General features: G+C 43.2%; 1 protein-coding gene across 2 annotated transcripts in view; it reads left to right on the forward strand.

Moving 5' to 3' along the window:
• Positions 1-4,460: 4,460 nt before the first annotated feature.
• LOC115569874 (nebulette-like) overlaps positions 4,461-20,000 on the forward strand; it is a 29,281-nt gene continuing 13,741 nt past the window's right edge. For both annotated transcript variants that reach the window (XM_030398072.1, XM_030398073.1), the window contains exons 1-18: positions 4,461-4,544; positions 4,634-4,741; positions 5,421-5,531; positions 6,078-6,188; positions 6,818-6,928; positions 7,285-7,395; positions 7,577-7,687; positions 7,765-7,875; positions 8,387-8,494; positions 9,683-9,793; positions 10,777-10,887; positions 11,282-11,392; positions 11,946-12,056; positions 12,248-12,358; positions 12,627-12,737; positions 13,344-13,451; positions 15,181-15,291; positions 17,501-17,611. In XM_030398072.1, coding sequence (XP_030253932.1) covers positions 4,506-4,544; positions 4,634-4,741; positions 5,421-5,531; positions 6,078-6,188; positions 6,818-6,928; positions 7,285-7,395; positions 7,577-7,687; positions 7,765-7,875; positions 8,387-8,494; positions 9,683-9,793; positions 10,777-10,887; positions 11,282-11,392; positions 11,946-12,056; positions 12,248-12,358; positions 12,627-12,737; positions 13,344-13,451; positions 15,181-15,291; positions 17,501-17,611 — 1,917 coding nt within the window. In that variant the 5' untranslated portion in view covers positions 4,461-4,505. The remainder of the gene's footprint in view (positions 4,545-4,633; positions 4,742-5,420; positions 5,532-6,077; positions 6,189-6,817; positions 6,929-7,284; positions 7,396-7,576; positions 7,688-7,764; positions 7,876-8,386; positions 8,495-9,682; positions 9,794-10,776; positions 10,888-11,281; positions 11,393-11,945; positions 12,057-12,247; positions 12,359-12,626; positions 12,738-13,343; positions 13,452-15,180; positions 15,292-17,500; positions 17,612-20,000) is intronic.

A 20,000-nucleotide genomic window follows, 5' to 3' on the forward strand; every position in this document is an offset into this window, starting at 1 on the left:
TGATTCCCCAATCCCGACCAAAAGAATTGACCTCAAACTGTCTCATATGAACCTGAACAAAGACTCAGACCTGAGACTGTCTGGATCCAGAAGAAGTGACTTTCCTTCACTGTTGAAGTGTTTTATCGCGCTTCTCTGATCTTATGTTTGTGCAAATCTCACATCTATATTCATCCAGTAAATGTTTTGATGAACTGAACTGACTGTAGTTAATGTGTTGTGTCACATCTCCTCCAGCTGAAGTACAAGCAGAGCTCAAAGAAAGACTCGTCCAGTTTGTTCCACCTGATGCCAGAAACCATCGACACCCAGTTTGCCCGACAGCAGACGGAGATGCTCAGCGAGGTGTGAACGTCTCTCATTTCTCTGATTTTAGATCCAGCTGTTACATTTGAATGTACGAGCAGCTCCGGCAGGTTCGTTCTGATTCACGCGGCTGTATTTTGTCTCCTCACAAGGTCAAGTACAAAGAAGACGGTAAGAAAGAGATGAGCGTCAACCTGTTCTCTCTGGTGCCGGACACCATCGACCAGCAGCATGCTAAAGAGCTGAGAGACCTGCAGAGTGAGGTGTGTTCACTCAGTGTTTCATAGACAGATGATTCACACCTGCAGACTGAAGAAGCAGTTCATTCAGACAGGATGGATCAAATCAGGGATTCTCTACAGAGACGATGGAAGATTGTGATTCTTTGTAGTTTGTTGAAAAGAGCGACATTCTCAATAATACTGAGATAATTCTGTTTATCCAAATGCTTCAGAAAACAAAAATACTTTGCACAACGTCTTCATGAGACAGGCTCAAGCTTCAAGGGTTATTTTTGGGGATATTCTCTATAACAGACTTGTACATCGAAATACACGTTTTAATCCCTTTATGCTGTACAAGAAACACTATATTTTATGGCGGAGTGTTGAGGATGAGTTCAGGAGTCTGGTGGTGTTGGTTCAGTAACGGATCCTTCTGCAGATTGAACAGACCAATCGTTGATCTTTGAGGAGCTGCTGTAGCATCAGTTCAGTTTCATTCAAAGAAGAACAGATGAACAGAAAATATGTCTTCACTCTTCTGTTCCATCACCTGCCAAGTATTTTGAAAGTGCCTCTCCAAATAGTTTCTTGTGACGTCTTTCCAGATGGTCCTTTATGAGATACCATCTGTCAGGTGATGTAGAGGAGCACAGGTAGATCAGAAGTTACAAACAAACTCCTGCACACTGTACTAATTGTAAAAACAGTTGTGTGACGAATGTCAAGCACCAAAAATGTATTTCAGAAGTTTCTCCTGATAGATTTGTGTTTTCCAGTTTCTAGGAGCTTCTTTTTCATGCAGCATCAATAATTCCACATTCTGCTGACCCTTTATCTCGTCATTACATTCAAACACTGAACCTGATTCTGATTCCTCGTTGTGTCGTTCCAGACTAAATACAAAGAGGCCAGTAAGAAGCAGACGTCAACGCCTCTGTATCACCGACTGCCTGAAACTCTGGAGACACAACACGCTAAAGAGGCTTCACAGCTACAGAGTCAGGTACGTACAGACGTCATGGGACAGACACAGAAATCTGTCTTCATCACAGAGTCCAGTCTCATACTGATGCTGTCTCCTCTGTATGTTGCAGATCTTGTATAAAGAGGCTGGTAAGAAGGAGATGTCGCGTCCAGTTTACCACCAGCTGCCCGACACTCTGGAGAACCAGTTTGCTCGAGAGCTCAGCGGCATGCAGAGCCAAGTAAGAGCACCAAAACTCTACATGCAGGTGTGGCATCTGCACCTGTGCCCGGCTGTAAATCGCCTCTGTACTTTGTCTTCACACTGACCTCTGTCTCCTCACTGGGAGGCTGTTGGATCCAGTTGAGCTGAGCGCTGACCCACTCTCCTGGCGCTGCTGCTGGGGGCTTGGCTCCACGCTATCCGCACCATAAGCTAATTAGCTGATGGTGGCTAGCTACAGCCAAGTATAGCTAGCAAAGAGTCTGGTTGATGTGCTGCCATCTTTATTTTTGGAGCTACCTTTAAATTCTGACATCAGCACATTATGGCAGTGTAATGTAACAGCACCAAAGCTTTCAGCCGCATCTCGTGGCCTCCGTCAGTCGATGGAGTTTTCTCAGGATGACAGAAGATGTCTGCTAAGCTTCTGCTAAATTTTGCAGCACTGACCTTTATGTAACCTGAAATGAATCATAAGTGGGTAACACAGTGTTTAGTTAAGTGATGCGAGGTCAAACTCAAATCTTAAAACTCCCAACAGTGAAATGACGAGCGACTTTAAAGCCGCACCATGTAGAAATTGGTATTTTGTGTGCTTTGGTGCTTACAAATATCAGCTCTGTAACAGTTTGTCAGATGTAATGAAGGTGCTAACTACAAACAAAACTCAGTACGTCATAACAATGTACCCTCTGATTGAAGTCACGTACTGTCAACGTGACTTTGAAGATAGTTGAAGGTAAAAAAGTTACATAATGTTGCTTCATCTGTCTCAGTTGTGAGTCGCTGGCAGACATTTCTCTTTCTGCCGCTCATCTCTGCGATGACGTCTGTGTTGAGTTATGAATGAATGAATCTATAATGAATGAGTGACTTTCCTTCTCTTCTGTGTCGTCCATCTGTTTCTGTGCAGCTCTCACTTCTTCTCTCAGCGGTAGCTATTATTAATTTTGGCCCCAAACTCCGTAAACCACTCGAGCTGTTTATTGTTAAATCACGTTATTACTAATTATAATCGGCCTCTTTTTGTTTTTTTTATTCTCTGCTCGCAGAACAAGTACAAGGAGGACGGGATGAAGAGCCTCTCTCAGAGCTTCTACTCTCAGCTGCCAGAAACTGCTGAGACTCAGTTTGCTAAAAGTGTTTCTGAGCTGCAGAGCGAGGTGAGATGAAACAAAGAGAGGAGAGAGATGATAAATCCATGAATATATGCCTGTTAATAAATGAGACACACTCAGAACGTAACGACAAGAAAGATTAAAGCTCCATCAGGTAGACCAAACAGTCAAAACGATATTTATGAGAAGATTTGAATAATATTTTGGTTGTGTTTCATCTGTTGTGACTGAAAATACATCCAGTTAAGCAGAAAAGGATAAATTCTGGCCATTGAGTGAAATCTAAAGACTTTTTAAGTGCTTTTTAATTAAAAACACAAAATAAGGCGGAATCTAAACGGGGAGAATGTATCATTTATATCCTCTGGAGTTTAAGAAAGATGGATGAATGTTTTTCACACTTTGTTTGCCTGAAAAACATTTATTACCTGTCTGATCTTCTGAGAGTTAATCCAGAAGTTCTCTATGCCATTTGTGAATGTATGATGCCGTATCTTGAGATACAAAGATAATAATCGAATTAGATTGAGGACAAGGCGTTCACGTGGTTGGGACTTGGTGCTGTAGCTTAAAGAGTTTTTAATGTCTTCCCAAAACCTGACCCAACGTTTGTTTTTTTCAGACAAAGTATCAGAAGTCGGGGCGGCAGGAGGCCGGCAGCTGTCTGTACTCAGTGATGGCAGAAACTCTGGACACGCAACACGCCAAGCAGGCGTCACAGATACAGAGCCAGGTACTGATCACACACCTTCACCAGCATCTACGTCTGATATAACTCGCTACACCACGCGGCTCCAGACAAACACTGTCGTCCCTGCAGGTGAAGTACAAGGAGGACGTGCAGAAGGAGTTGTCGTCCAGTCTGTTCTGCAGCCTCCCTCAGACCCTCCAGACCGAGCTGGCCAAGGAGGTGACGGAGCTGCAGAGCCAGGTGACGACCAGCCGCCGCTTCAGATCCTCCTGCTGTTAACACATGGATCATTTATATCCTTAAAAACAATAAATAAACTCCATAAACCAGCAACACATCTGTCATGTGAAGTGACCTGAACTGTTTCATCATGTTCAGTGAATATTGTGTTTATGTCCGGAGTTTATTTTCTCACAGTAGAAGCTGATTGAGCAGACGAGTTTTAACAGCCGGATGTTTCCCTCCACAGTTCCGTGTAGAGAATATTTCTCCTTGTGTAAGAAGACGATGTTAAAAGCTTTTTAGTATTCAGAGTTTGTGAGTTAGTGCTCGGCTGGTCGAGCTTGTTTCAGCGTCTCCACGTCAGTGCAGGCGGACGAGGTAGGCCTAAAATAAGATGTTACGGAGGAAACTGAAGGCTGAATGATAAAATGTTTGAATCCTGCGAGAAGAGTTTTATAGCATCGACATTAATCATAACGACGAACCTCCATATGGAGAATCTAAATCAATAAAATGTGTCCAGACCTCATGAAGCAGCAACATAAAACTTCAGGATAAGAGGAAATATATTAGCATTCACTTTACGTTTCAGTCTAAAACACATGTTCCACAATCACTCTCTCCTGATAACTTCCACTGAGCGAGTTCTGAGTCGCTGATTTGTGTGTTTGTGTCGTGATTGCAGCTGAAATACAAAGACGGCTGTAAAGAAGGACGCGTCCTCGTCGCTCTACCACCTCCTGCCCGAGACAGCAGAGATGTATTTCGCCAAACAGATGTCAGAGATCCAGAGCGAGGTGCAGTGAAACTCTGTTTCACTTCTGTTTCTTCTTTCTTTCAACGCAGACATTTCTCTGTTTACATCGCAGCTTTTCTCTTTCTTAAGACAAAGTACAAGAAGGACAAAGAGGATCTGCCCAACACTTTGTTCTCTCTGCTGCCTGAAACTCTGGAGACTCAGTTTGTGAAGGAGATGGCTGAGATGCACAGCGAGGTGAGAGTCTGAAATCACCTCAGCTCATTCACAAAGTCCTGCTCACCGCATGTGAAACATCTGCCGAATGAACAAGTAGCCCCAGATAGTTAACAATGTGTTGTAGACAGAGTTTCACAGCGTTTATACAGTTTCTCCCAAAGCGACAAGTTTAAAATCAAGAATTTTTTTATGAAGTCTGGCAAGTAAAGAAGTAACAGGCTTTTACAGTGATGCTGCACCGAAACTGACATATTTTACAAGGAAAGAAAACAGTGGTATAGTCCTTTAAAGGGAGCACTCGGTGTCAGAGTGTATCTCTGGAACTGAAGTCCTATTGGTCAACAGCTGATAAATCTGATGATGTCACAGAATGGTCACTATTTCGACAGCCAATAGGAAGCACGACTGATAACGGTGGTCAGAAGAAGATGTTGGTTGGTGCTCGATCAGTTGTTGGAAGTAAAAGAAGAAGATTATTAAGACGGACTGCAGTGTGATTATAGTTAACTGTGTGTGTTTGTTTGTGTGTGTGTGTGTGTGTGTGTGTTGTGTGTGTGTCTGTGTGTGTGTGGTGTGTGTGTGTGTGTGTGTCTGGTGTGTGTGTGTGTGTGTGTGTGTGTGTGTGTGTCTGTGTGTCTGTGTGTGTGTGTGTGTGTGTGTGTGTGTGGTGTGTGTGTGTGTGTGTGGTGTGTGTCAGGTGAAGTATAAGCAGGCAGGGAAGCAGCAGGCGTCGTCGTCTCTTTACTCCAAACTGCCTGAAACTCTGGAGACCAAACGAGCCAAAGAAGTGTCTGAACTGCAGAGTGAGGTGAGTTTCACCTGCGGTCATGTTTGTCGTTCTCTCCCTTTATCTCTTTTCTCAGATCCACCTGTCGCTCATTCACTCACATGAACTCAAACGTTACACCAGCTGTGTTCGTTCACCCAAATGTAATAATTTATCACACTTACTTTCATTCGCTTCCCTCGTCTCAAAGTCTGAGTTTTTAAATTGTTTTTCAGTTAAATGTGTGAAATAGATTATCACACATTTTGTTCTTCATTAAATGTCCCACAGTTTAATCCTGAAGCTCTTCATGTGTTAAAAACAGTTAGCGGTTGCTAACGAGTGTCTGAATGAGACTACAGAGGTTGTCGGGGACATTAAATGTCCTCACAGCGAACACGGAGACTCATCTACTCACTCGTCCGTCTTTACAGGCCACTTTAGTTACACACTGTTCTAACTCTGACTTTACAACCTGTACATCCATCAGTTCATAGAAACCTGGATAGTAGAGATGTTTGTGTCAGAACGAGACTGTTTTCACTGGAGATGAATCACAGACAGTGTTTGTTTCTTTTTTTCTGACAGAAAAAGTACAAAGATGGAGGGAGGAAGGAGATGACGTCGTCTCTGTACTCTCAGCTTCCTGAAACCTCCGAGACTCAGTTCGCTCGAGAGATGACGGAGCTGCAGAGTGAGGTACACACACACACCACACACACACACACACACACACACACACACACACGCGCACACACACACACACACACACATCCTATTATTGTCTAAATCAGTCTCTTTTAAGTCATTGAGGATTTTTTGGTGTTCTGCTCTCTTTTGTAGAACTTTTCTGTCCTTGTCTTGAGCTGTGAGTCTGTTTCTGTCTGTAATTCTGTTGGAACTGTAACAACATTCAGAAAAGAAGGAAAAACTGGAGTCAGATGTTTGTGAACAGAATGAAATCTTTCTGAAATCACAGAGAAAAGCCCCCAGAAGGATCTGAAACTCACAGAGAATCAGATGCAGACAGCAGGATCAGACCCAGAGTCCAGCTGAGCTCAGTGAGCTTCACAACATTTAAAAAAAAATCTAAAACTTCTCTTATTTTCAAGTCAACTTCCAGGACGATAAAAGGGGAAAACACTGCAAATGAAACTAGAAAGAGAAACGTCAGTGTTTGCAGATTCATTCCTCCTGACTTCAGCTCCATCTTTGTTGATATAAAGGCTGTAAAGACGTCAAATAAACCAACAACAGTGTCACAATGCAAGAAAGAGAAGCTGCTGGTTTGATGAAACGTCCGTCTGAATGTGTTGTGTCGTCTGCAGAACAAGTATAAAGAGAGCGGGAGGAAGAGTCAGACCGTCAGCGTTTACTCTCAGCTCGCCGACACCAACGACATCCAGTTCGCTAAAACTGTCTCTGAGATACAGAGCGAGGTACGACAAACTGTCACACGCTGAATATAAATATCATGTTTTTATTAGTTTCGTTATGATTCCTCCTCTTTAAAGGTGCAGTCTGTAAGAATAAGGGAGTAACTGCTAACTGCTGCTCTTTTTATACAGTCATTAATGTAGCTGCTGTTAGCTTGTTAGCTCAGTTAGCCATGCAGTGAGGCAGACTACCATTGATTGATTGTTTTGAGCTAAACTTCTTACATATTGCACCTTTAAGCCAGTTGTTTTATTAGATGAAAACATTGTGATGAACAGAAAGTGTAGAAGAACTGTTAGATACACTTCTGTGTTTCTGAAGACTTGTGTTGACTGATGTTTTGTCTTTTCTTTTTTAGACCAAATATAAAGAAGCAGGGAAGAAAGAGGCGTCCAGCTCTCTGTACTCGAAGCTGCCGGAGACTCTGGACACTCTGCACGCTAAAGAGGCGTCACAGCTGCAGAGTCAGGTGAGTACAGATGCTGCGTGATGCGTTCAGGTCAGATCGTGATCCAAACCGACCTCCTTCACACCTTCAAACCCTGATTCTTCTTGTCTAATTCTTCCAGAAGTAACTGAAATATATAAATAACTTTATTTCCAGCTCAGATGACGGTCAGTTTTCTGTCTGTTCTGCCGTCTTTGTGCAGGTGAAGTATAAGCAGGACGGACTGAAGGAGGCGAGCGGCTCTCTGTTCCACCAGCTGCCTGAGACCACCGAGACTCAGCTGGCTAAAGAGCTGAGAGACATTTACAGCGAGGTGAGGAGCTCGCTTTTAAAAAGCATCGCTGCTGTGAGTCCGCGTGGTGATGCTGAACGCTGCGTCCTCTCTCTCAGGTCAAGTACAAAGAAGAAGGGAAGAAGGAGATCAGTAAGAACCTGTACTCACTCCTCCCCGAGACGGCAGAGACGCAGTTCGCCAAGCAGATGTCAGAGATACAGAGTGAGGTGAGGACCCTGAACGCCTCACACAGGTGGACGCACCAATCAGGTTCCCACTGCGTTTGTTTTAATAAGTAACGAGGCCAGAAAGGAAATATGAGGCTGTTTTTTACTAAAAGCAAAACATTCTTTTAGAAGCAAATGTAGAAATTAAAGGAGCATTTCACATTTTCCTTTATGTTTTAATTTTACCAGGTTATGGAGTGAAATTCATAATAAGTGAACAATAAACGAGTGAGATTATCTTCATGTGTTTACACCAAATTATCAGAATCTAATTATCGAGCCATTGTATGTAAAAAAAGAGAAACAGTACAGGGCAATAAAAAAACTCTGAGCTGTACTTATTGTGTTGTTTCCTCAGAATATTAACCTCCAACATGGTTCTGTAATTTTCATTTTACTCCACGGTAATTTGGTAAAAACCTCCAAAGAAAGATGTGAAGACAATCCAAACACACAAGAGTCATTTATTGTTAATCGTCTCATTTTTCTCTTTTTCTTTTATTGATTCAAGACAAAGTACAAGAAGGACAAAGAGGATCTTCCCAACACTTTGTTCTCTCTGCTGCCTGAAACTCTGGAGACTCAGTTTGTGAAGGAGATGGCCGAGACGCACAGCGAGGTGAGAAACCTTCATTCACACACTCGTTCACAAAGCTGCTCTCTAAACTGAACCAATAATTCATGAGACCGCGTTCTGTGTTTTTCTTCTTGTCAACAAATCTCGTGTCCAACAGTTTCTCCTCACGAGTTCTGTGTTTGTCCTCCTCCTCTGAGCCGTGGAGCTCAACGTTTGTCCAAAAACTATTAAAAACACATCGGTGAGCCACGACGTTGTTCCCTCACACCCGCTGTAGTTTATTCTGTCTCAACCACACAAACACACCGTCCTGCCACAAACACTCACAAGAGCACCAAACGTGGATTAATCCACCGCTGAAAATAGTCCCCGACAGACGCAGTTTCCTCCTGCAGAGAACAGCTTGTTGATGAGATGAAGCCATATTTTTCTGAGCCGTTGAAGTTTGAAGAAGGAACCAATTTGAGAACCTGGGACTGAAAACAGTCTGCAGATTGATCGATGATGAACATGTTGTTGCTCTCGTGTTGTGATTTGTCGATGAAGGTTGTGGGGAATGTTTGTGCGTCAGTGTCCTCAGAGACAGAGTGAGGTGTGTGTGCTCCCTCAGACACTCCAGCATGTTAACACACCGCAGATAAACTGACCACTGTTGTCTATTCTGGTCTTGTTATCAGAAACACATTCAGGGCTCCTGGATTCCTCTCTCCTCCTCCTCCTCCTCCTCCTCCTCCTCCTCCTCCTCCTCCTCCTCCTCCTCCTCCTCCTCCTGTTCCGTCTTGTGTTTCCATCCTCTGTTGAGCTTCTCTGTTCTCTGGACAGAAACTAAAGACGACAGCAGCTCTTCATCTCTCAGCTCGTTCTGTCTGTTCACTTGATCTGTGGTGTGTTTTCACCCTCAGCTCCTGGGTTTCTGGTTTCTACGGACAAAAAAGCGACAATTTGAGTTGTTTTTTTAAATGCAAGAGGTGCTAAAAGCTTTTAACCTTCAGAGCTGCAAGCTGTTACTTCACTTTTCCTCATAGAAGCTTTTGTAGCACAATGTTCGTTGAAGGACTGGTGGAAATGTGAAATATTTCGCTGTGATAAATGATGTAATTTAGGTGATTTGTAAAAGAAATCATGCCTTTTTTGCTGGTTGTATCGCTTAATCTAATAATGTGACATCTGTTTGTGAATCAGAAGCTGTAAAAAGTATCGTGACACAAACAGAAATGTGTTTTCCTGCAGGTCAAGTACAAGGAAGCCGGGAAGAGAGAAGCCAGCAGCGCTCTGTACCACCGGCTGCCTGAGACTCTGGAGACGCAGCGCGTTAAAGAGGTTACTGAGCTGCAGAGCGAGGTACGAGCATCCATTATTCACTTCCACTTACTCACATGCTCGTGTTTATCCTGCAGCAGACGACACGAACAGTCGACTGTCCCGATGTCGCCTCATGTAAAGACAGAACTGAGACACTTCTGTCCCGGCTGCGAGAGAGAGAAGCTGCGACCGTCTGCGCTGTTTCTCTTCAAAGAATTAATGAATGAATGAATAATATTTTACTTTGAAGGCACTTCGGTGAGTGCGGAGGATATTTTGTGAGGCTGTTTGGAGAGCAACATTTTGTCAGCATTATCTCGCTGAGGGGTTTATGTAACATCACTCAAATATTCAGCAGGAAAAAAAACAACAATCATGAGCCGAGAACTGAGAAACTGTAACCATGGAAATATCAAACAGTCTCCCGTGAATGTTGGTTTCTCTCACTGATGGTCTGAGGTTTAGACCAGCGAAGTGTCTCCGGTGTCAAATCATTTATAAAGTCTTTAATCTATAATCTAAAGGTTGGACAAGTTATATTATATCACATTACATGTTTCCAGAGGGACTAGATTATTGAGATGTTCTGCAGATTCAGGGAAGACAGCAGCTCAGTGAAATCCTCTGGACCGGGTTGTGGGGGTCCACACGGGCTCGGTACAACCGGCCCAGCCTGGATAACCAGGAGAATACACATAACTGCCAACCTATATTTAATCCTTCCTCCTCATGGGATCTTTATTGTTAATTTCTCCTGCAAATCTCCTGATTTCATAGTGATACAAATCCAGTGGGAGTGTCTGTCTGTGGGGGATATGTGTCGTCGTATCTGGCAACCCAGACTGGGTTTAATTTAGTTGTAACAGACACTGTATTTAAAGGTCAAAACTCATTTATTGTAACAGACCAGGAGGAGTTTATGTTCTTCAATAATCTATATTCAACAGCAGAAAAGAAAAATGAGACAACATGGGAATTAATCGCTGCTGTTTTTTTGTTCCACCTGCTTCTGTTTCCTTCAGAACAAGTACAAGCAGAGCGGGAAGAAGGCGATGGCGTCCAGTCTGTACGCTCAGCTGCCTCAGACGGCGGAGATCCAGCTCGCCACCAAGATGTCCGACCTGCAGAGCGAGGTACAGAACATGAAACTCCTCCGACTCAGTCTGTTTTATACCTGTGTGACAGACAACAGTGTGTAGAAGTGATCATGTGAGATTATAGTTTAACAAAAAACATCCCACAGGACTCGAGCTCAGGACCGGTTCTGTTCTCTGTTTATATAAACGATATCGTCTGTACAAACCAGTGATGTCAGTCTGTATGCAGATGATGTGATTCTGTACTTTCAGGCTTTCTATAAATAAAAACCTGCAGCTTTCTGTCAATGCATTGCAGAATTGATTTATAAATCTCAAATCTACTCTAAGTGGAGTGTTTAATATCATCCGCCATTTAATAACTCGCAGAGTATTTTGTGCTTGTAAACATTCTCAGTGTCTTCAGTGTTTTCTGCCTCTTTATTCTCAGAGTAAATACAGGGAGGACGGGATGAAGAGCCTCTCTCAGAGCTTCTACTCTCAGCTCTCTGAAACTGCTGAGACTCAGTTTGCTAAAACTGTGTCTGAGCTGCAGAGCGAGGTGAGGGAGCAGCAATTACTTATTTATTTGTTGTTTTAATTGATTGAAGTCTGGACTTTCTTGCCGTGCAGCCACTGTCAAAGTTAAGACAATTCAAGGACGTTTCACATCGATATACTTCATCGATATCCCTTTAAACCTACAGTTTGTAAGATTTCTTCATGATAATGTCCTAAAATGGTTATACTGTTGAGTTTATTACTTTATCCAAATGTCCTCGAGGTAGCGACGCGTTTCATTTGGTCGCCTGTCGTTATAACTTCTATGAGAGTCAGTAACACAACGCCAATAAAGCTCTGAGACTTTTGTTGCTGTGTCGAGTCAGATAGATTTTCAGTATTGCATTTCTCAGACAGTCATTTATTACTTACCTGTACATTAATCGTACGATCACAGCAAACAAATGCCCTTTTTTGTGTTCGCCTTGAGACCGACATTCTCACTAAACTGATTTCAGCACCGACACATTTTCTAGCTCACGTTTCTGACCTCGATCTGACACAGATGTGTGTGTGTGGTGTAAATGTTTGCTAACAGCTGATGTTTTCTCCAGTCCAAATACAAGGAGGCGAGCAGGAAGGAGGCGAGCAGCTGTCTGTACCACCAGCTACCTGAAACTCTGGAGACGCTACATGCTAAAGAGGCTACTGAGCTGCAGAGTCAGGTACACACACTCTCACATGAAGCACAGGTGTTTTACACTCGTCCAGAACGAGTCAGACAGTGTTACAGGAGCGCAGTGACACTTAGTGAACAGCTGGGTGTCGTCTGCATAACAGCGATAGGAGATTTATTCTTTTGACCTCAGAGGAAAGAAAACAGCGAGTCAGCTGAGTGTGTTTCTGTCCCCTCCAGCTGAAGTACAAGGAAGACGGGAAGAAGGAGCTGAGCACCAACCTGTACTCTGTGCTGCCTGAGACCGAAGAGATGAAGCTCGCTAAGGCGGCCATGGAGCTTCAGAGTGAGGTGGGACGTTTACAGAGTGTGATCACACCCACGAGTCATTAGTCTCGTTCACACTGCCTGTTATTCTGACTCTGATCCACCAGTAGACGTAGTAACAGAGCTGCAACAGGAGAATCAACGTCTCAGTTACTATTATTAATCCTCACAAACGGATCACTGCAGGAGCGAGACGCAAGTTTGATTTGTTTGTTTCATGAACATTCATTTTACCATCTTGCCGTGTGTGTGTGTGTGTGTGTGTGTGTGTGTGTGTGTGTGTGTGTCACAGAATAAATACAAGCAGAAAGGCAGACTGGAGATCAGCAGCAGTGTTTTCCACCAGATGCCGGAGACCAAAGAGACGGAGTTTGTGAAGCAGATCTCTGAACTTCAGAGTGAGGTGAGAGTCACTCAAAGCTTTTTGTTTCATACAGTTTGTTTCTTCACATGTTTCCAGTTCAAGTTGTGTTTTTTTAATCTTTTGTAAAAGATAAATGTGGATCGTTCTATATTTATTCTGGTTCTCTTTTGTTCCTTTAAGCTTCTTTTTCTGCTGCACTAATTGTGTTGTGTTTGTCTGCATCTCTAAATACCAACTGTGCTGTTTTCAGTTTTTATTAAAGCGGAAAAACTGATTTTTGATAGTAAATACGAGCTCTTGCAGCCACAGGAGATAATACCTGGTAATATTCTGAGAATAGAAAACAAAAACGTGAAAGTAAGAAACTAGAAAAGTTTTACTGAGTTATGGTGTGAAATTCTCAACAAATTCATGATAAATTACTCATGTTATTTCTTTAAACGTTTACAGCAAATATCCATAATCTAAACTACAAATGACGCTGCAGACAACAGAAATATAGAGAAAAAATGTCAAATGTTACGTGTTTTTTCTCTGAATATCATAAACCTTCCTGCAATAATCCAAACACACGAGAGTCATTTACTGTGAATTGTTGTGAATATCTCACAGTTGAAAATGTTTTAAATGCTTTTTATCTTTAAGACGAAGTACAAGAAGGACAAAGAGGATCTTTCCAACACTTTGTTCTCTCTGCTGCCTGAAACTCTGGAGACTCAGTTTGTGAAAGAGATGGCCGAGATGCACAGCGAGGTGAGAAACTGTGTGTGTGTGTGTGTGTGTGTGTGTGTGTGTGTGTGTGTGTGTGTGTGTGTGTGTGTGTGTGTGAGTATTTCAGTGTGTGTTTGCCTGAAATAGCCAGCTTGTGTTTTTGGTATGATTTTTTTTTTGGTCCCAACATCTCTGCTGAATAATTAATCACGAGATTCAGCGCTGAAGAATTCGGTCCATCTTCTGAATCAGACTCACAGCGTGCGGTCGAACTCCTGCAGCTCTGCAGCTCGTTCAGTGTTTGCTGTGTTGCTCGTGCATTGTTAAAATGTGCCCTTGTAGTGTCTTACCTTGTGTAGATAACATCTGAATCATTACTGTAAATCACAGCGTCCCTGCAGGTCGTTTAAAGTCTTAAAGGAACAGTTCACACAAACGTGAAACCTCAGTCACCCTCCATCAGTTCTGCAGCTTCAAAGTAAAACAGAGTTGCAGCTGGAGACTTCCTGTTGGATCTGATTTATAATTTCCATATATGTTATATTACCTTAGCTTGTTGTACCTGTCACTCAAAGCAGCACAAGCACAGATTTAAGCCTTAATATGATTTAAACGAGTGATTTATATAAAACTTCCCCTGTAAAGTTTTCATGAAGGGATGAAGTCGCTATAGAGTCCGAGAGTTTGTTTTGTATCAGGCTGTAAACATGTTTTATTTCTCTGTGAAGTTTGACATTATAACATGAGCTCCTGTGGGGATTGACTTGTTGTTGGTGCCTCAAGTGGTCATTCAAGGAACTGCAAGTTTTTGGTACTTCCGCATTGGCATTACTAGCCATTTTTAGACAGGGCACCAAGCCGCCAATCAGCCCGTCCTTTTGGCGGATCGGTCTGCATTTTTAGACAGAGGGCGGGAAATTGGGGGTCTGCTCTGGTCCGCTGATTTTCCTCCTCGGAGGGAACACTTATTTCCACCTCGCCTGCTCTCTAAAAACGAGGCGTCAATGTGCCGGCCTCTGCATGAGGTGGGCGGAGGTGTCGATGACCTGCACTGTTGTGCGACCCACAGCCGGGGAGTTTTAAAACCAGGAAACAGCTGATCACAGCAGTCAGTCCATCACTTCATCCGCGGACATTAAGATGAACAACTGGACAGCCGCTGAGATCCAGGAGATGCAGCGTCTCCTCGGTCTCTGTAGCTGTTTGGTTGTGTTAGCTTGTTGTTGTAGCGGCAAGCTAGGAACGGTCGCTACTTTCAAATTAAAAGCCCCCGCTAAGAACCCAGTTCTAAACTCCAATGGGGTGCAATGTAAAGCTCTTATTTTGAAGACAAATGTGTTGTCACTGTTCACAGCCCAACTTCCTGCTTCACGTCACGTCACATGTTTACGCCTACCTCAGAGGCGCTTTTGGAAAAGGAGGAATATTACGCCTCTGTTTTAGAAAGACAGGCCGGCACATTTCTGTCCTTACCTTGGAGCAACTGTGCTGCCTTTTCTATCTAAAAAGGGCTACAGATGGATGTGGATCCCTATTATGACTTAAAATGTCCAGAAGTGGATTAAGGATCAGAAATCTATGTCTGGAGTCCATGAGACCAAATCCAGAGACAGAAAACTGTTTGTTCTTGGACCGAATATCTTTAGTTTCTTATTCGTTTTAAGACCGAAACCAGATCTTAGAAAAACGTGACAAACAACACGAGACAAAAGAATCCTGTTGTGTTGCTTGTTTCTTCTCTCGATCTAAAGCTGCTGTTTTCTGTCCTCAGAGTAAATACAAGGAGGCGGGAAAGAAGGAGCTGGTGAACTCTCTGTATTCTCTGCTGCCGGAGACCAAAGACACTCAACACGCCAAGGAGCAAACTCAGCTGCACAGCGAGGTACGAAACAATCCTCCAACACTGCGCTCCAAACTCAGGCTGTTGGTAATAATTGTGATCCAGTTGTCCGTCGCTGGCCGGTTTTTCTTGAAGCCATTTCTGTGTTTTTATTCATTAATTATTTAATTTCTCATTTTCTCATCAGCTTCTACTCCAGAATGTTTCTTATTATCTTGGCAGTTTCTTTCCACTGACAACGGATCAGATCGCAGCGTTGAAATATATGATAAATCTTGACACGTCCAGTACAAAGTCCCGTATATGTTTGTGTTTAGATTTATGTTTAAAATTGGTTCATCAGCTCGTTTTAGATCTGATCAGCTGTGAGTAGAATCAACATCGAGTTAATTAGTAGAACAACAGCGTCTGAAAGCATCAAACAGTGATTGTCTTCCGTACGCTGACATTTCTAATTAAGCTATAATACACTCATATAATTCATTTTCCAGTGTGAAAACATTCAACACACAGAGTAACAATCACTTCTGCCGCTAATGAGGAAATAATCTGATGAGAGGAGCAGATAGAGAGGAAGCAACAGGGCCTCTGGGAGATGTAGTCTTAATCACAGCAACAGTACAGACGGAGCTCGTTATCGGTTTGATCCCATTTTGTGACGTTAATTAAACCAAAGCGACTAATTACAGACGCATCAACCCGACTTTACTCACCAATACGACTCTGATACTGATGTTGAGCACCAATCTGACACCAATAAGTTTAAAACATCCACATGAAACTCATCAACGTCCTCTCAGACCGACTGTACTGAAATTAGATTGTCTGGAAAGTTTATGATGAGATTTGGCAGTGATACTTATCTCCGGGATCAAACAGCTTTTATTTCTAATCATAATCATTAAAAATTTGATCTGTTAAAGGGATATTCCGGTGTAAATTTACTCCATGGTCTAACACACCGTGAAACTGTGTTAGACTCCCTCTCGAGAGATCAAGTTAGCAGACCGCTAATTCACGGAGTTTAATCAACCTCAGAAACAACCGTACGACAACAATACACTGCAGTAAATGGATCCAAATATAAACCGCCACCAAAAAGCCACAAATAATGCTCAGAACAGCACCAAACTTCAGCAACAGTACAAATAGAGTCTCAGCACATAGTCCGGGGCATCTAACCTCCGCTAGCTTAGCTGGATTTCTACTGTGAAGCTAAAAACAGATTTCAACTCTCCTCCATCAGCTTCCGGGTTCCCGACGCGACGATTACCGAGTGCGGTTAGAAATGCTCAATTCCGTTCTTTTCCCTGTCCGCTCTCGATAATAACTGTTATAAACTGGCAGGTAAGACACATATGAACTTTGATTGCTTTTCCATGGAGTCATAATCATACATTTTCATCCATGAGCCGCGGAACTCTACTGCACTCGGTAATCGACTCGTCGGGACTTCCCGTCAACAGGAAGCTGCTGCAGAAGAGTGGTAAATTTAGTCAGCTTTTCAGTAGAAATCCAGCTAAGCTAGCGGAGGTTAGATGCCCCGGACTATGTGCTGAGACCCTATTTGTACTGTTGCTGAAGTTTGGTGCTGTTCTGAGCATTATTTGTGGCTTTTTGGTGGCGGTTTATATTTGGATCCATTTACTGCAGTGTATTGTTGTCGTGCGGTCGTTTCTGAGGTTGATAAAACTCCGTAAATTAGCGGTCTGCTAACTTGATCTCTCGAGAGGGAGTCTAACACAGTTTCATGGTGATTTAGACCATGGATTAAACTTACACCGGAATACCCCTTTAATATTAAAGCGGATCCCTGTGCTTTTATATGGCTCTTTATAATATCAAGGTTTGGCAAACATGGACCTAAAAGGCAAGAAACTCAGAAGCAGGTGCGTAGGAGAGGGACAAGTAGATGTGACTGCATTCAAAAAATAATTTTTTGTGATGTTTTGGTACTCGACCTTTATCAGGTTTGTCTGACGAAGCTCCCACATTCCAACATGAAGACATCTGAGGAGCACGTGAACGCAGCAAACTGCAACCAGAGCTGTAGACCAGAAAATCCAAAGTCTAAGACTATAAAGCAGGCGACAAAACAGCAAACACAGGATAAAATTATAGAACATGTGAGAAAGTGAAACAGACAAAGACAGGAAGTGGAAAGTTAAAGATGACACATGAAGATAAACTCTTTGGTATTCTGGGATATTTTGTTTGTTTTCGAGGTAAAAAGTGATGTGTTGTGTTGCAGAAAGCGTACAGAGAGGAGGGGAAGAAGGACGCCGGCTGCAGTCTGTACGCTCAGATGCCTCAAACCATCGAGACCGTCTTCGCCAGAGAGCTGATCAAGATGCAGAGCGACGTGAGTCTGACGCTGATCTGATGTTGGTTAACAGGTTCATGGCTTCATATTGTGTCTGTCAAAGCAAAGAAACACAAAGAAGAGATTCACTCCGATAGGAAGGATACCGTTCCAAGGTTGGATGTTGGATGTTGGTGGCAAAAAGTTTCATTCTGTAGCTGTTGTTTTCCTTAGAGTCTGTGCATGACGACAGGACGCAGGTGTGTCGTGTAAAGGTGTTCTTGCTTTTTAAATCTCAAACTGAAACCATGTGACAAAAACATGAAACCTGGTTCGGACCTTCAGGTGTCAAAGATCCTTCAGAGTGAACGTCTTCTGACAAACGTCTCAGCAGCCGGAGACAAAAAGAGAGCCAGAGGAGCTCAGCGGGGAGGAGAGGCTCCGATTGTTAACTCAGGAACAGATGAGAGGCGTTTTATCAGCGACACAACAAGATGCTGTCAGTTTAACACACACACACACACACACACACACACACACCCTCAGTGTGTGTGTGTGTGTGTGTGTGTGTGTGTGTTAGTATCATTTTGTCTGCTGAGGCGTGAACACAGAGAGCAGCTGTGTTGTGTTCTACAGCCTGAGGACACAGACACTGACCTACTGCCACACACACACACACACACACACCACACACAGACACACACACACACACACAGACACACACACACAGACACAGACACACACACACACACACACAGACACACACACACACACACACACACACACACACAGTGGCAGGTTGAAGTTTGGTAAACACACGTCTTGAAGGACTACAGCTAAAAACCAGAACCTCTGAAAACACCACAGATGTGAATCAGCTGTTTGGAGGATCGAGATGCTTCTTGATTTGAACAGTGAACTTTATCTTCTGTCCTGAGAACCTCGAGTCAAAGAAAAACTCCTCCGTTGTAGCAGGACGGAGGAAACAGAGACAGGACCAAGACTTTCAGTGGCTGAGACTGAGTAAAGATCGAGACAGGACCAGGTCTTTGAGGGATGAGACCATGGTGGTTTTGGACTGGTCTTGAAATAAAATCCAGATTTGTTCGAGCAAAAATGTTGTCTTGGGGCCGAGACTGATCTCAAGTCCTCCACCAGCACCTGCAGGTCCTGTAGTGGAAGTTGAACTCATCAAGAGCAAAATGACGCTCTGATGTTTTCAATAATGCAAAAAATCATAAAATCCAAACTGACCCGATTACACGTCTCACTCTCGCTCGAGTCGGTGCAGAAACGTCTGCATGGATCTGAAGAACTGTTTGAGATGAGCAGTGTTTCTGTCTGCAGCTCAGACCGAGCAGACGAGAGTTATTGTTCGCTGTCAGTCGCCCCTCAGGGCGGAAAATCAAAGCTGGAGGTAAAACTGGGGCACCGGCAGAACTGATGCTTTCTGGTTCCACGTCTGTTGACCGAGCAATTTAACGCCAACTGGAACTGTAACGTGGACCACCATCTCAACAACACGGTCCAGAATCTCCCAGCGTCTGCAGAACACAACACAGCTGAAGTCCAGAGGCTGAACCAGAGCCGCAGAGGGTGTGAAGGTTCACAGAAGGTGTTAGAGTGATCATCATCTGCTCCACCGAGAATCCAACAATGTCAAGTTATTATAGACATGCTGTATTCTGACGATGAGTCCCGACCTGATTCACTGTTTATTGTTTGTAACAGTCACAGATGTTTTTTTATTAAAACCTGTTTAAAGGTTCAGCAGACTTTACAAACAGCTCAGCAAATAGACAAACGTCTCAATTCAAGTATATTCACTAAACATCATCAGAAAACTGAGATTCTCATGATTCTTTTCATGCAAACCATTTACAGATAAAACTACGTCACCAAGGTCCAACAAACAAACAAGCACTCGGGGTGTTTCAGTAGTGCAGCAAACACTAACAGAAACTGCTTTTATTCCCAAATGTCCATTAGATTCATTTCAATCACATATAAGTCAAAAACAAAGTATTCGATCATTAAATGTTATAAAAAACATGATCCTGAGATGACCGCTGTTTGATTGACAGCTGATCTTAGCAGATATGAGCTTCTTCTCCTACAACAGCCAATGAGTGATGGTGTAGAGCAGTGAGCCAATCACACACCAGCCTGCAGATGATTGGTGCATCATGCAGCCAATGAGAGTTCAGATCCAGTAATATATCGTTTATATCAGTTTTTAAAGCCCTAAACCTGCAAATTATGCAAGTTCTTGGAGTTTGATGCATTGTGCTCGACGGGAACGTGTCAGACTGTTTGATGTGGATCCATTCTGTCTTTTCAGCCGGCAGGTTAGTTTCACAGTCAGTTGTCCCGGCAGCCGACGCAGAGTTTAGGTTTCGTCTCTTTCTGGAACAGAAAACAGAGTTTCCTTCATGTCTGGCTGAACAAG

Source organism: Sparus aurata, chromosome 19 (genome assembly GCF_900880675.1).
Source record: "Sparus aurata chromosome 19, fSpaAur1.1, whole genome shotgun sequence".
In the NCBI taxonomy this organism is placed as follows: Eukaryota; Metazoa; Chordata; class Actinopteri; order Spariformes; family Sparidae; genus Sparus; species Sparus aurata.